Raw genomic sequence first — 13,901 nt, forward strand, 5'->3', positions numbered from 1 at the left:
AAATAACATCAACACAGTCATTCTCTCTAATCCCTATTTCATGGATCCATGATCTATTGTTTAATTTTGAGATGCATTGGAAGGAAAAAAAGGAGGAATTCACAGACTAGGCAGACATAAGAGATGGAATTAGACATTAGCCCTTCTTCTCCTGCCTCTAGTGGTTTCGTATTTCTTTGTTTCACACCCTGATCTACACTCTTTGTAATCAGACATTTTTAGTGGGAGAACCATTGTCCTAGAAAGGCTAAACATAATGTGTCTGGTCCACTGTATTTTTTATACAAGCAAATTAGAAATCAGCACAAATTAAAACACAACAAATGTGAGAAGATGAGCCTTTTCTAAGAGTAATGCATGGAAAATGTGGATTAATCTTCTCAAAATATCTTTGCTAAGTTCTTTGCATGGATTTTCTCATGTAATGCACTGAAGAACAGTGTATCTTAGTAATAAGGTGAAACAGATCTCAGGACATAAATGTTATATCAGCTTTTTTCAATATGATCCCTAGAAAAAATAGTGACAAAGTCAATGAGGAAAGGAAAGAGGCAAATAATTTATGTGGCATTCAAATGATATAATATATGAAGCCTTAAAAATGATCTTTTTGAAGGTTTATTAATCAAAGTGAAAATATTTACAATCAAATATCAAAAAACACATAAAGTATGAATAAGGATACATTAACTCTCAAATATGTAAATGTCTATATGAAGAAACAAAAAGACATACTGGAGTTTTAAGGTAGCTTTTTGTCATGTTAGGATGGATGGGTTATTTCTTCTTTATAATTTCACTGATTTCACACATTTTCAAAAAAAAGGATTACAATAATTTTATAACTAAAACCTTATTTAGCAAAGTAATTTTGTCTTTTTAGCAATAATGAAAATATAACTTGAAAACAACAGAAAGGGTTTTTATATGCCAAGTACTCTTATCTATACTTAATGTTCATTATCATTCTTATGTGATAACGTAACTTTCTTACATTTCTGAAAGGTGTTTAGGCAACTACAGATGTAGAAACCGAGACACAATGATTTTAAGTAACTCAGTTGATGCTAGATGAGGTAAGTAGTCTAGGAGGGTGCTTATTGTCACAGGCCATTAATACTGATAGTCACATGAGCTTTTGAAGGACCTGATATATTTACAAATATAAAGTGAACAGAATATTAACAGTTAAAGGACAGAATATGAAACTGTAAATGTAAAGCACATTTAAAAATTTTTTTTAATTGTATAATGATGCAAAAATATTATCTATAAATATGTGGAGAAAATGCTTAAATGTAAATGATAATGGCTTTGATTTTCATCATTTCTTAACATGTTTACTCAGGTTTTCTTCAGTGAGCACCTGTTATTTATCCAAGCTCCCACATATACCAGGTTTGTGATTTAGGGTAAGTCACCTTTGCCACACTGTTCTTGTCTGTCACAGGGAGATAATAATACCACTGACTTTCAAGAGTGGTGAGAAATGGAAATGAAATAATACCAAGAAAACATTTAGAACAATATTACCAAGTCCTCAATAGATATGAGGTATAATATTGATTGTAAAAACTTATTACAACATGTAAAAATGAACATTATCTAACATTACTCCTCTCTGTGATATAGTATTCCTGAGATAGTCCCAAAGTCCAGGGTGAGTAGAAACTGGTCTCACAAATTGCTGTGTCTGCTAGTCCTTCTAGCAATTTCAGTCAAGTCTCCTCTTGAGGGGCACCCAGATTATAATCAAAATTTGATTTCTCTGAGTTGTAATCTGCATGGTGACATCCCAATTAATTATAAAACAAAATACTCCATTGTATATCTCAAATAGAAATGTCCATGGGTTTTAAAATGAACTATGAATAATGTCAATGTAAAACTTCAGTCTGCCTTTTTTTTTAATGGTAAAACATTGTCCGTATTCCATACTCTCCAGTCCTAAATCCCAAACAAATTAACAGAGGGATCAATTTTTATGTTGGATACAGAATCCATACACTCATATCTCTGGAGCAATGTAGTTACGGTCTAAAAATTAAGGAGGGAACAGGTAACATTGAAACAGAATTAAGTCAATTTCAGAACTGCCTCCACCCTGTCCCACAGACACGTTCCTGTGCAGATCATGAACGCTATGCCCCAGTCAGCTCAGCACTCGTGGGAACTGCTCAGCTCTGCAGCAAGCCATGAAGACCCCAGAGGACCACCCGACCTCACACTTCCTCCTCTCACACCATGTCCTGCCTTGTCCTCCAGCCACTGACCTGGGTCCTCCAGCAACCAGGAACCTCACTTTCTCGCCTTCTCCTGGGGACATGGTTTGGCACGCAAGAGGATGTCACAGCTTAGGAGTATTCATATTTTTCTCCCTCTGGGCTTGTAAATTGCTCCTCAATTATTTCAACATAGATCAGAGATGAAAGAGATTTTTTTTCTAATTTCCTCTTTCTATATCATATGTTGTGGGAATTTCCCTTTTTTTTTTTTTTTGCAGATGGGCTTGAAAGTTAAATTTGAAGCAGCCAAAAATATTAATTTCAGGAACAACAGATAAGAAAGCCCACATACTGTGCATGGTGTCTGCTAAAGACTTTGTAAATATAATTATACACTGGTATGGGCAGAAATCAAATCAAATTATGGAACATCTGACATATGTCTCTTCAATAAAAACCCTAGCTAGAGTCTGCTTAGGTGAGAAAAACAATAAACTTGTGGCAAGAAAAAGTTTTCAAATGTTGATTTCATTCCTTTCCATAAACTTGATGGAAAAAGTAGTAAGTGGATGTGGCCATTTACGACTGTGCTCCTTGGGACCCATAGCACTAGAGGTGCCAAAATGTCCCACACAACAGTCTCTCTTGGATCTCTGCCCAACCACATCCTTTCCACAGGAGCAAACTCAACGAACTTCTAGCTGGGCTCCCGGCCTCAGCCTTTTCTCTGAAGCACTTCCTGAGCTTTCCAGGAAGCCGTCTTGGGTCAATCCTCATGCAGTAGGCCCTACTTTAAGCAGGGAGCATTCCTGGTCATACTATTCCCAAATCTCCATTTAGTACCACTTCCTAATGAATTCAGGTTTTGTCTGGAAACAAACGGACATAGGCTCAGCGCCCGTTCACATCACCACCCAGAGATGTCCACTAACTGAATGGCTCAGGCTGGGGGAGGGAACAATTGTGTACCAGAAATCCCACATATAATATTACACACCCCTGCAATAGAACTATTATTTGCCCACTTTACAGATAAAGAAATTAAAGCTGAGAAAGTTAAAGTGATTGGTCCAAGACAAGAAGATCATGGTTTTTTTACTTTTTTTGGTTAACTGAATCATGAGACCACTGTGAAAATTTATAGGTCACACAGTTTTATAACAAACAGAATCTTTGAGGTGAATTTAGGGCAGAGCAAGTGTCTTTTTTTTGGGTGTGCGGAATAAAAATGGTTTCTCACTTCAAATTCAGGGGTGTCATCAGAACAGAACCCTGGGGCATCAAGGCTGTTAAATAAATCCAGCATATTGTGGATAATCTTGGTTTTGCCTGTGAAAGAGCAAATGGACCAAGAGAAGAGCAGCTAATAATTTTGTGTACGAGAGAGTTCTCTATTAGTGTTCTCAATTCTTTGCATATATTAGCTCCTTTCGCCCTCACAATCTCTGAGGTCTGTTCTGTTATTATCAGGAGATGCATTTGACTCATGAGGTAAGTGAGATATTACCTGTCTCAGTCACTTGTCCAGGTCACACACCTGGTTCCTGGCAGAGTAGGGTTGGACTCAGGTAATCTGGCTTCTGAATTTGTACCCTTCCATCATAGGAGGATAAAAGAAGTGCTGTATATTGTTCATGGAGAAGACAGAACTAACCTTTGTGGAACATTCCTTGATGCAAGTATTATTAGTGGTATTAGAGAAATATGAATAAATTATCAATTTGTTTTTTGAAATATGAAGTAATAAAAATTCTATTGTTTTATGATGCCATCTCTGAAATAATTGCAAAAGAAATGAAGAATACCCTTTAATCCATCTGTTTTTCTTATTGTAGGGCACAGTGGGCATCCCGTGGAAGAATATAGATATCACCTTGCACTTGTGCCATACATGTTGTCTTATTTATTTGACAATTTCCAATATATTCATCCTCATAATTCCCTCTTCTAAAGACCCAGGGAGGCCATTGAAAGAAATAAAGAGGGTCCCAGGAAAGGCTGACCCTGGATGGAATCAGACACTATCACACCATCTGTCAGCCTTTCTCCTCCTGCGTTTGATGCACTGTATATTTTGTGATTCACATCCTATCTATATAATTCCTGACCATCATATTCCCTCAGTGTGAGCCACGGTTGATTTCTTGAGCCTACATAAGGCCTTACTGGTTACTTAAAGTTTTAATACAAGCTAACAAATATAGCAAGACCTGAGGAAAACACCAAGAATCTGAGAACACAGGACCTTTTCAGACGAGAATGCATAGATGAGTTTGTGGAAAGACTCGAGCCACCTTCTTCCCATTGTTGTCCCATCTAGTGCTCAAAGAGCCTCATATTTATAGAGAGATGCCCTGTGTTCAGATCTTCAGTGGAGAGCTCTCTATCAGCCTTTCAGGCATCAGACCAAACGGTGAGTAACAGAGAAAGAAACACCTGATTCCTATTTCTATCATGAATCAACAGAAATTACAGAAAGATAGTCACAGGGACAGAACACAGCAGGTATGTTTTAATATTTCCAAGGCAATATTTCTACAGTATGGAATCACAGGGGAATGTGTCAGTGGGTAAGAGAACCATCCTTGCCCCACCCCAGATGTACACATTCATACCAGAGATTTTCTTCCAGATAGTTAACCAATCTGCCCTGCACTCATGGGGTGCAGGAAACCCTACAACTTCTCATAACTATCGCAGTTCATGAAGAATCCCAGGGAACCACCTGACCCACCACTTACTCTGAGACACCAGAACAGTCCCACCCTGCCGCCACAGACCTGAGACCTCCAGCTAACAGGATCCCCACTTTCTCATCTTCTGCCTGGAGAGCCAGACTGGCAGACAGGATGCCACTGCGGAAAGCAGTTATCTTCTCCTTCTTCTGGGCTTGTGAGTAGCTCCCCGGTCATTTCAGTCCCCAAGAGGCACTGAAGTCATTCTTTATTGCTGCCTCTTCACAAATCATTTGTTCACAGGAATTTCTCTTCTTTGTTTGCAGTTGGACTTGGGAAGTTTGAGCAACCTAAAATATCTGTTTCTGCAGCAACAGATAAGAGTGCTTACATATCTTGTAAGGCAGCCATCCCAGGCTTTGACAGTCTACCCATACACTGGTACCGGCAAAAACCAAACCAAGGTTTAGAACACATAAAATATGTCACCTCGACAACCTCTTCTCGAGATAGGAAGTCCAGCAAAATTGAGGCAAGTAAAGATTCTCAAACTTCCACCTCAACCTTGAGGATAAATTCCTTAAAGAAAGAAGATGAGGCCATATACTACTGTGCCTACTGGACGGGTGCACACAGTGTTAGGGTTGTCAAGATAACCTACACAAGAACCATCTCCAAGTCTGTGCCCACCCACATCCTTCTCAGTATGGGCAACCACAGCACCCAGCCTGAGCCTGCCCTCCTCGCAGCACTTCCGCAATTGTGCAGGAAGACATCTTGGATTACACTCTCTCAGTGTGCCCCACGTGATATCATCAATTATGGCCCAAATTAAGGACAATTTCACATTATTTCCTACTCCATTAGACTATCCGGGAACTCTGAAAATACAGTGTGGATAGCTTAGAGCAAAATCCATCTGTCTGTTTATTCACTGTACAGACACTATACAGAGATTTCCAGTAACTAAATGGTTCAGAACGAAGGCAGGAAGTGGTATACATCAGGAGAGGGGTGTACATATTACATAGATATTTCTTGTTATCATTTTCCCATTTTGCTCATGAGCATTGGAGGTCTTCAAAGTTAGAATGATCTGCCAAACATAATAATTGCATGCCTTTTATTAGCATCCTGAGGCCATCCTGAAGAAATCTAGGAACACTAGATCTGTAAGTTAACAAATAGCTATTTGGGGTATATGAGAGACCAAAGCATAAATCCTATGTCCTAGGGGAGGCGGATGCAGCTCACTCCATACTCAGGCTCAATGCTGGGACAAAACAAGCACTGTTCCATGGGAACAGAGCCCCTGAGCACAGTAGGTGATCTCTGCATGGTGAATATGCTGCTTTGAAGACCTCTCTAGGGTTCTGCAAAGAAAAACAAAAATCCTGAGTACAACAAAATCAGATGGTTAGGAAGAAAGATAATATATGCTCTCTGCATCTATAGAGGAAATAACTATAATATCCATCACAAATATTAATAAATAAAAGAAAAATAATTATTAACAATTATTTTGTGTTTATTCTGTATTTAATAGTTGGGTGGTTGGGAACTTTCCAAGAATGGTGAAAAAAAATGTAAAATGTAAAACTGTAAAATCTCTTCTCCTTGTAGTTCACTTTCAAACAAGACAGAAATTAATGAGGAAAAATCCTTACTTTAGAAAGTGTTCCTCATATTGGTACCTCTAGTAATATGGATATCTCATTACGTAATTGCCACACATGCAGTTTACCTACATGCCCTGATAGAACTGTAACACATTCGTTCTCCGTTTCTCCCTTCTAAGGATCAAGTTGTGCTCTTAAGGGCAGAGATGCTATTGAAAGCCAAGTGAGGGAACACCAGGAGGCTCCCTGACAGGTGAGCCCCTTCCCAGGAGCAGACTCAGAAGCACGAGTCCCATGTCCTATGCATCGTGATTCCCAGTGGGCCACTGTGGGAATGACCCGAGCACCCTGAGTCTCAACAGCCCTCACCTTTCACCTAATGTGTGCATAGAAGCAAACGTAAGGCTACTAAAGAAACATAAAGAATCTGAAAGCACAAATCCTTTCCAGAAAAATGTGAATGAAAAGATGGAATTAAGCTTTTCACAATATCTGTACTAATTACTTTACATGGATTATTTCATTTAAACCTGGAAAGAGCAGTGTTGAGTCCGACTACAGTGACTAGAAGATGAAACCACTTTGACATTTCAACAGACCCCTGGGAGATTTATTGGGATGAAAACTTAGGGATACACTCACAAGAGGAACAGGAGGGAAAGGGACGTCTTATCTATGTGGCTTTAAAGTGATGAAATACTATGTAGCAATTAAACACAATGGTGTTTTTTTTTTTTTTTGAAGAATTACAAGTAAGATTGGAAATAATCACCAATACTATCAAGGAGAATGTTGAACACAGAATTGGTTTATATAGTAAGTTCACAAATACACATATGTATATATTGACAAAAGAACAAAATGAAAAATTCTCCAAAGTTTAAAGAGTGGATGTCTCTGAAAGAATAGGTGATTTTAATTTCTTCCTTGGTACTTTCATGGATTTTATACATTGTAATGAAAATCTTCTATTACTTTCAAAGATATGTATACATAATAGATTCAATATTTTATAGATTTAGGCATTTAATTATGAAATTATTTACATTACAATACATAATACAACAATATATAAGGCAGACTTAAAATTGTTATATATTTATACTTTTCCACCTAATCATATTACTTCTCTATGGGTCTGAGAAAAAAACAAAACAAAACTACGTTAACCTTTATGGTAATAGTGAAAAGGATGGAGCAGAGAATCAGAAAATTATGTCCATTCCAAGCAGCCTCCAGTGCTGTAAATGAAGTTTTATTGAAATACAACCTTGTCCATTTGTTTACCTATTATATATAGCTGCTCTTGCACTCCAATGGCCAAGTCGAGTACAGGTGGCCTTTCATATCCGTGGGTCCCACATCTGCTGATTCAACCAAGTGTGGATTGAAAATATTTGGAAAAACAACAATAAAAATAATACAAATATAATATAGCAACTATTTACATAGCATTTACATTGTACTAGGTATTATAAATAATCTAGAGATGATTTAAAGTACAGGGATAATGTGCAAAGGTGTAAACACTACACTATTTTATATGATAAACTTGAGCATTGCGGATTTTGGTATCCACAGGGGGTTCTGGAATGAATGCCCTGCAGATACAAAAGATAATTATAGTTGCAACGGAGACCCACAAAACTTAAAATACTTACTATTTGGCCCTTTACAGAAAGTGTTTGCCAATCACTGCTCTAGAGTAATATACTGATGAGTGACATTTATTTTTATTTAATGTTTCACAATTTCTCAATGTTCTTTCAGTGACCCTTTGTTACACATCTATCCTCCCCATATTAGCCGTGCAACTTTGGATAGATTAGTTAGCATATCTCTGATTCATTTTCCTAATTTTAAAGTGGAAAACATGGTAATATTTACCCAAACAAACTGTTGAGAAGAGTAAACTAAATAATACATACAAAGTTCTTGTGAGTGCTTGGAGCAAGCCTAGTGCCCAATAAATTGAAGTATTATATTGGTTACATGAATTATTGTTGCAAATTTGAAAAGAAAATTATTTAGTATAATACTCTAAGTCCTTGGTACTCCAAGTTTGGTTTGTGAACCAGCAGCATCTACTTCACTTAGGAACTTATTAGAAATGTAGAAAATCAAGCCTCAGTCTGGGCCTGCTGAGTCAGGATCTCGTTTCACAAGACCTCCAGGTCTCCTCTGTGTACTTCACAGTCTGTGGAGCAGGGCTTGGTCTCAGTGCCAGGCTATTCAAGAGATGAGCTCCACAGTCCAGGACAAGGGCAAGCCGACCCCATTTCCATAGGATGGTTTGTCTAGTGTCCTCTCTAATTTCTGCAGAGAAATACTGAGTTGATATTTGGTCTCTCTGAGGCTGAAATAGATGGCAACCTCACAATTAATTAAAAAACAATACTCCATGGTCCATATATGTGTACATTTACTTTAACTTATAAAATGTGTATAAAATCAGCACAAATTTTCAGTATTTATTTCATTTACTAAAAAATACAGTTCTTTCATTACCTTGAATTTTAGATCTTCAGCCAATCCACAGGAGGAATAATTTTTGCACTGAGCACAAAATACCTGTCCTCATAACACTAGGGCAATGTTGCTACTGAAAAATGAAAAAGGAGCGAACAGAGGGAGGGGAGGGAAAATGAAGTGAATTGTCACTGTCACCTCTCACCCACACCCCAACATTTGTAGGAAGAGCTGTTCCCTAATCAGCACCCTGTCACCAGATCTGCTGGGTACTCCTGGGACACTGGGGCCTGAGAGGGACAGCTGTTCCAGACCTGCCCACTCTGCACATTATGGGGAAGGCTATGCTATCTCAGAACCACCCTCACCCAGCACTTCTTTCCCTGACATGAGCTCAGCCCTTCTAGGCACCGGCATCCTCACTTTCCCGCTTCTCTTAGGAGACACAGCCTGGCAGACCAGAGCATGTCAATGCTAAGAGCATGATCTCCTCCCTCTGGCATTGAGGCTTGCTCTTCAATCATTTCAGTCTGTATGTCAGAGGAAAAAATTATCTTTTGCTTCCACTTTGCATATCAGATGTTCATAAGAATTAATTTTCTTTTTAAAAAGTGTTCAATTATTATGAGTACATTAACAGTTGTAGATCTTTATGGGGTACATGTGATGTTTTGACAAAGGTATACAATGTGAATTAATCAAATCAGGGTCATTGGGGTATCCATCACCTCAGGCATTTACCATTTCTTTGTGTTAGGAACATTCCAATTCCACTCTTTTAATTATTTTAAAGTATACCATAACTTATTGTTGATTATGGTCACTTCGTTGTGCTGTCAAATATTGTTCATTCTATCTATCTAACTATATTTTTGCACCCATTAATCATCCCCACTTTATCCCCACCCCCCTTCCCATTACCCTTCCCAGCCTCTGGTAAGCATCGTTGTTCTCTCTGTCTCCATGACATCCATTGTTTTTAATATTTAGCTCCGACATATGAGTGAGAACACCAAGATTTGTCTTTCTGTGCTTGGCTTATTTTGCTTAATATACTGTTCTCTATTTTCATCCATGTGGTTATAAATGGCAGAATTTCATTCTTTTTTGTGGCTATACAATATTTCATTGTATATATGTACCATAATTTTTTTATCCATTCACCCGTTGATGGACACTTAGGTTGATTCCATATCTTGGTTATTGAGACTAGTGCTGCAATACACATAGGAGTGCAGATATCTTTTCGACATACTGAATTTCCCTCTTTGAATATATACCCAGCTGTAGGATTACTGGGTCACACAGTAGTTTTATTTTCAGTGTTTTTGAGAAGCACTATACTATTCTCCATAGTGTTTGTGCTAATTTACATTCCTACCAACAGTGTAAGAGGGTTCCTCTTTATCCACATCCTTGCCAGCGTTTGTTATTGCCTGTACTTTTGATAAAAGCCATTTAAAACAGCTGCGGTGAGATAATATCTCATTGCAGTTTTGATTTGCATTTCTCTGATGACTAATCATGTCAAGCATTTTTCCATATCTTTTCATATACCTGTTGGCCATTTGTATGTCTTCTGTTGAGAAATGTGTATTCAACTGCTGGTGGGACTGCAAACTAGTACAACCTCTATGGAAAGTAAAATGGAGATACCTCAAAGAGCTAAAAGTAAAACTAGCATTTGATCCAGCAATCCCATTACTGGGCATCTACCCAAAGGGAAAAAAATGCATTTTATAAAAAAGACATCCACACTAGAATGTTTATAGCAGCACAATTCACAATTGCAAAGATGTGGAAACAAGCCAAGTGCGCATCAGTACATGAGTGGATTAATAAAATGTGGTATATGTATAACATGGAGTTGCACTGAGCCATAAAAAGCAATGGTGACCTAGCACCTCTTGTATTATCCTGGATAAAGCTGGAGCCCATTCTACTAAGTATCACAAGAATGGAAAAACAAGCACCACATGTACTCACCATCAAATTGCTATTAACTGATCAACACTTATGTGCACATATAGTAGTAACTAACATTCATCAGGTGTCGGGCAGGTGGGAGGGGGGAAGAAGGGCTGGGTATATTCACACCTAATGGGTGCGGTTCACACCATCTGGGGGATGGGCACTCTTGAAGCTCTGACTCCGGTGGGGCAAAGGCAATATATGTAACCTAAACATTTGTACCCCCATAATATGTGGGAATACAAATAAATAAATAAATAAAGAGAAACGTGTATTCAGATCCTTTGCCCATTTTATGGTCGGATTATTTGTTTTTTTCTAATCAAGTTGTTGGAACTCCTTATATATTCTCATTTTAAACCCCTGTCAGCTGGGTAATTTGAAAATATTTTCTCCCATCCTGTGGGTTGTTTCTATACTGTGTTGATTGTTTCCTTTGCTGTGCAGAAGCTTTTCAGCTTGATGTGGTGCCATTTGTCCAGTTCTGCTTTGGTTGCCTGTGCTTTGGGGGTATTACTCAAGAAGTCCTTGCCCAGACCAATGTCCTGAAGAAATCACTTCACTGAGCCATCACAGCTGAAATCATGATTCTTAGAAACTCTTTTGTAAAAATTGTGTCTTACACTGTCCTCCAAACAGCTGTAAAGTGTAGTTTTAATTGTGAAAAACTAGGAATTAGGAATGAGAAAAGCATGGAGGATAACAAACCAAAAGATATTTCTCCTCCAAAATTTTGTTTCATTCACAACAGGGTATAATGTCACAGTGTCTAAAACAATAACTCCACTAATGGTTAACATTTATCAGACTATGAACTTGGGGCAAACTAACTGATCTATAAAACATACCTACTGTTTCAAAAGTTGTGGAATTATTACCTCATTTGTTACTCTATACAATAAGGGTACTTACAATACTCATGATAGCCATGCATAGCTACCCATAGTTCTTACACAATATGGCAAAAAATACATAACCCAGGGAGTCAAAAAGTAGCAAGGATAAGTGTATTTGAAGTAACACTTAAAGGAAAATGGGAGGCAATTTCTCCAAGGAGGAAGTTAACATTGAATTATTATAACACAGAGGTTTTGATGAGGCTCCTTGGAATCTGATAGATCCTTTACACCAGGAACAAGATAAATAACACCGCAACACATATCAGTGTGAAGGACTCCACTGGTTATAAAACAAACCTGTCCTCTCCCCATCCCTGACCCCACAGAGAAAGGGCTGGCACTAAGTTTTTGGCTCTAATCTGTGTTCCCTTTTGGTGTTTATTCCAATTAGCCACCAGCAATATTAACCCTATGGGTTTTACTTGGGTCGTTGGCTTGGGTTTGTAGGTTGGCTTTACTCCTGTCTTGTCGTTTCACTATTTTTGTGTCCATAGTCAACTATTTTAGTACCTCTGATCTGTCTTCCTTGCTTTTCAGATGGAGACACCAAAATGAGAATATCTCCGGATCAACTCTCCTTTCCCCGCAATCCAGACAGAGCAGCTCACACGAGCTGCAAGCTGTCTGGGGTTCCGCTGGAGAACGCTGTTGTGCACTGGTACCAGCACAAAGAAGGGGAACCCATGAGAAGAATCCTTTATGGCTCCACCAAGAATTATAAGCAAGATATGCCCAATTCCTGCTTGGAGACACATGAGAAAGATAATGATATCTTTTACCTGATAATTAATAATGTTGACAAGTCAGATGGAGCCACCTACCAGTGTGCCTGCTGGGATCTAACCGTGTCACAGAGTCAGAAGAGACCTGTGAGAAAACCTTCCTTTTACTACCCTGCAACTGTTTTCATACTCGTCCAACCACAACGGACTCTTTAAGGCTCTTATTCATAGGTCCACAGCCTGCTGGAACACGGAGGGTCCTTGGGTCATATTGAGCCCAATGCCCCCACTTCTCAGGAGGAACTGGGCCCAGAGATGGCAGGTGACTTGTCCCAAGCTAGTCAACCACAGAGGTAGGACTACACCTCTGCATTTCAGAATCTCAGTCCAACACCTCTTCCTGCCCCTCCTGTGGTCAGTGTTGAACTTCTTTTATTAGCAAAATCACATTTTTTTTTTTTTTTTCAAAAGGGAGCTGTGAAAACCACGGCTTGTCTTCCTCAGTGAAATCCCCAGGCGGCAGTCAAGTCTGACATAGGCCACGTCTGTGGCTGCCACACCGCTGAGAAGGGTACAGCTCAGCAGGGATGGACTCCACGCTCCATCCACCTCCGTGTTGTCTTCTCGTGGCTACTTACCGCCCTTTAATCCTGAGGTTTCTGTCAGTTCTGAAATCCCTGACAATCGGAACAGTTTCCTTAGTATACACATCAAACATACGGGTATGTGCGAGGTGAAGACTGGCTTCTTTGTGACTAGATTTGCACATTCTTTGCCAGTTTGAGAAGGACCTGCTGAATCAAGGTTCCAACTTCATACTTTTCACTCTGAAACCTGAGCCCATCCTAAATGGATGCTGTGCACATGGCTCAAATTTGGGAGCCCGGACCTCCTGTCTGCCTTGTGAGAGCGACCCAGGACCTTTTCCTGTCCAAGTTCTTAGCAACCATGCCTTTAAAATAATAACAGCAGTAATAACAGTATCTATACCATTACATTATAGCTAAATACTTCTATTTCTGAATGTCTAATAAGTAGCCAAAAAAATTCTAAATTCCAGTTCTACTTCTTCACTCTAATCTCTGACTCTAGACATTAGAGATTAAAAGACATAATTTACTTTTCTCCCCAGACTTGTTGCAGTAAATGGCAATGGTGTGCTGTGGCATTTAACACAATGGCAAGGGGATTTTGGAAGCAGATCATGTTTTCTTGACCTTCCATGATTTTTTGCTTGCTCTGGTAATGAGAGAAAAAAAGATGAGAAGACCTAAGTATTCCTGAGTTTCCTGTGGTAGGAGATCTGAAAGAAGGTGACAGG

General features: G+C 38.9%; 1 gene segment (V, D, J or C); it reads left to right on the top strand.

Moving 5' to 3' along the window:
• Positions 1-13,901, top strand: part of LOC138376900 (T-cell receptor gamma chain C region DFL12-like) — a 50,519-nt gene that overhangs the window by 17,757 nt on the left and 18,861 nt on the right. The window contains 1 exon segment of the C gene segment in view: positions 11,632-11,640. Coding sequence covers positions 11,632-11,640 — 9 coding nt within the window.

Source organism: Eulemur rufifrons, chromosome 29 (assembly GCF_041146395.1).
Source record: "Eulemur rufifrons isolate Redbay chromosome 29, OSU_ERuf_1, whole genome shotgun sequence".
Lineage (NCBI taxonomy): Eukaryota > Metazoa > Chordata > Mammalia > Primates > Lemuridae > Eulemur > Eulemur rufifrons.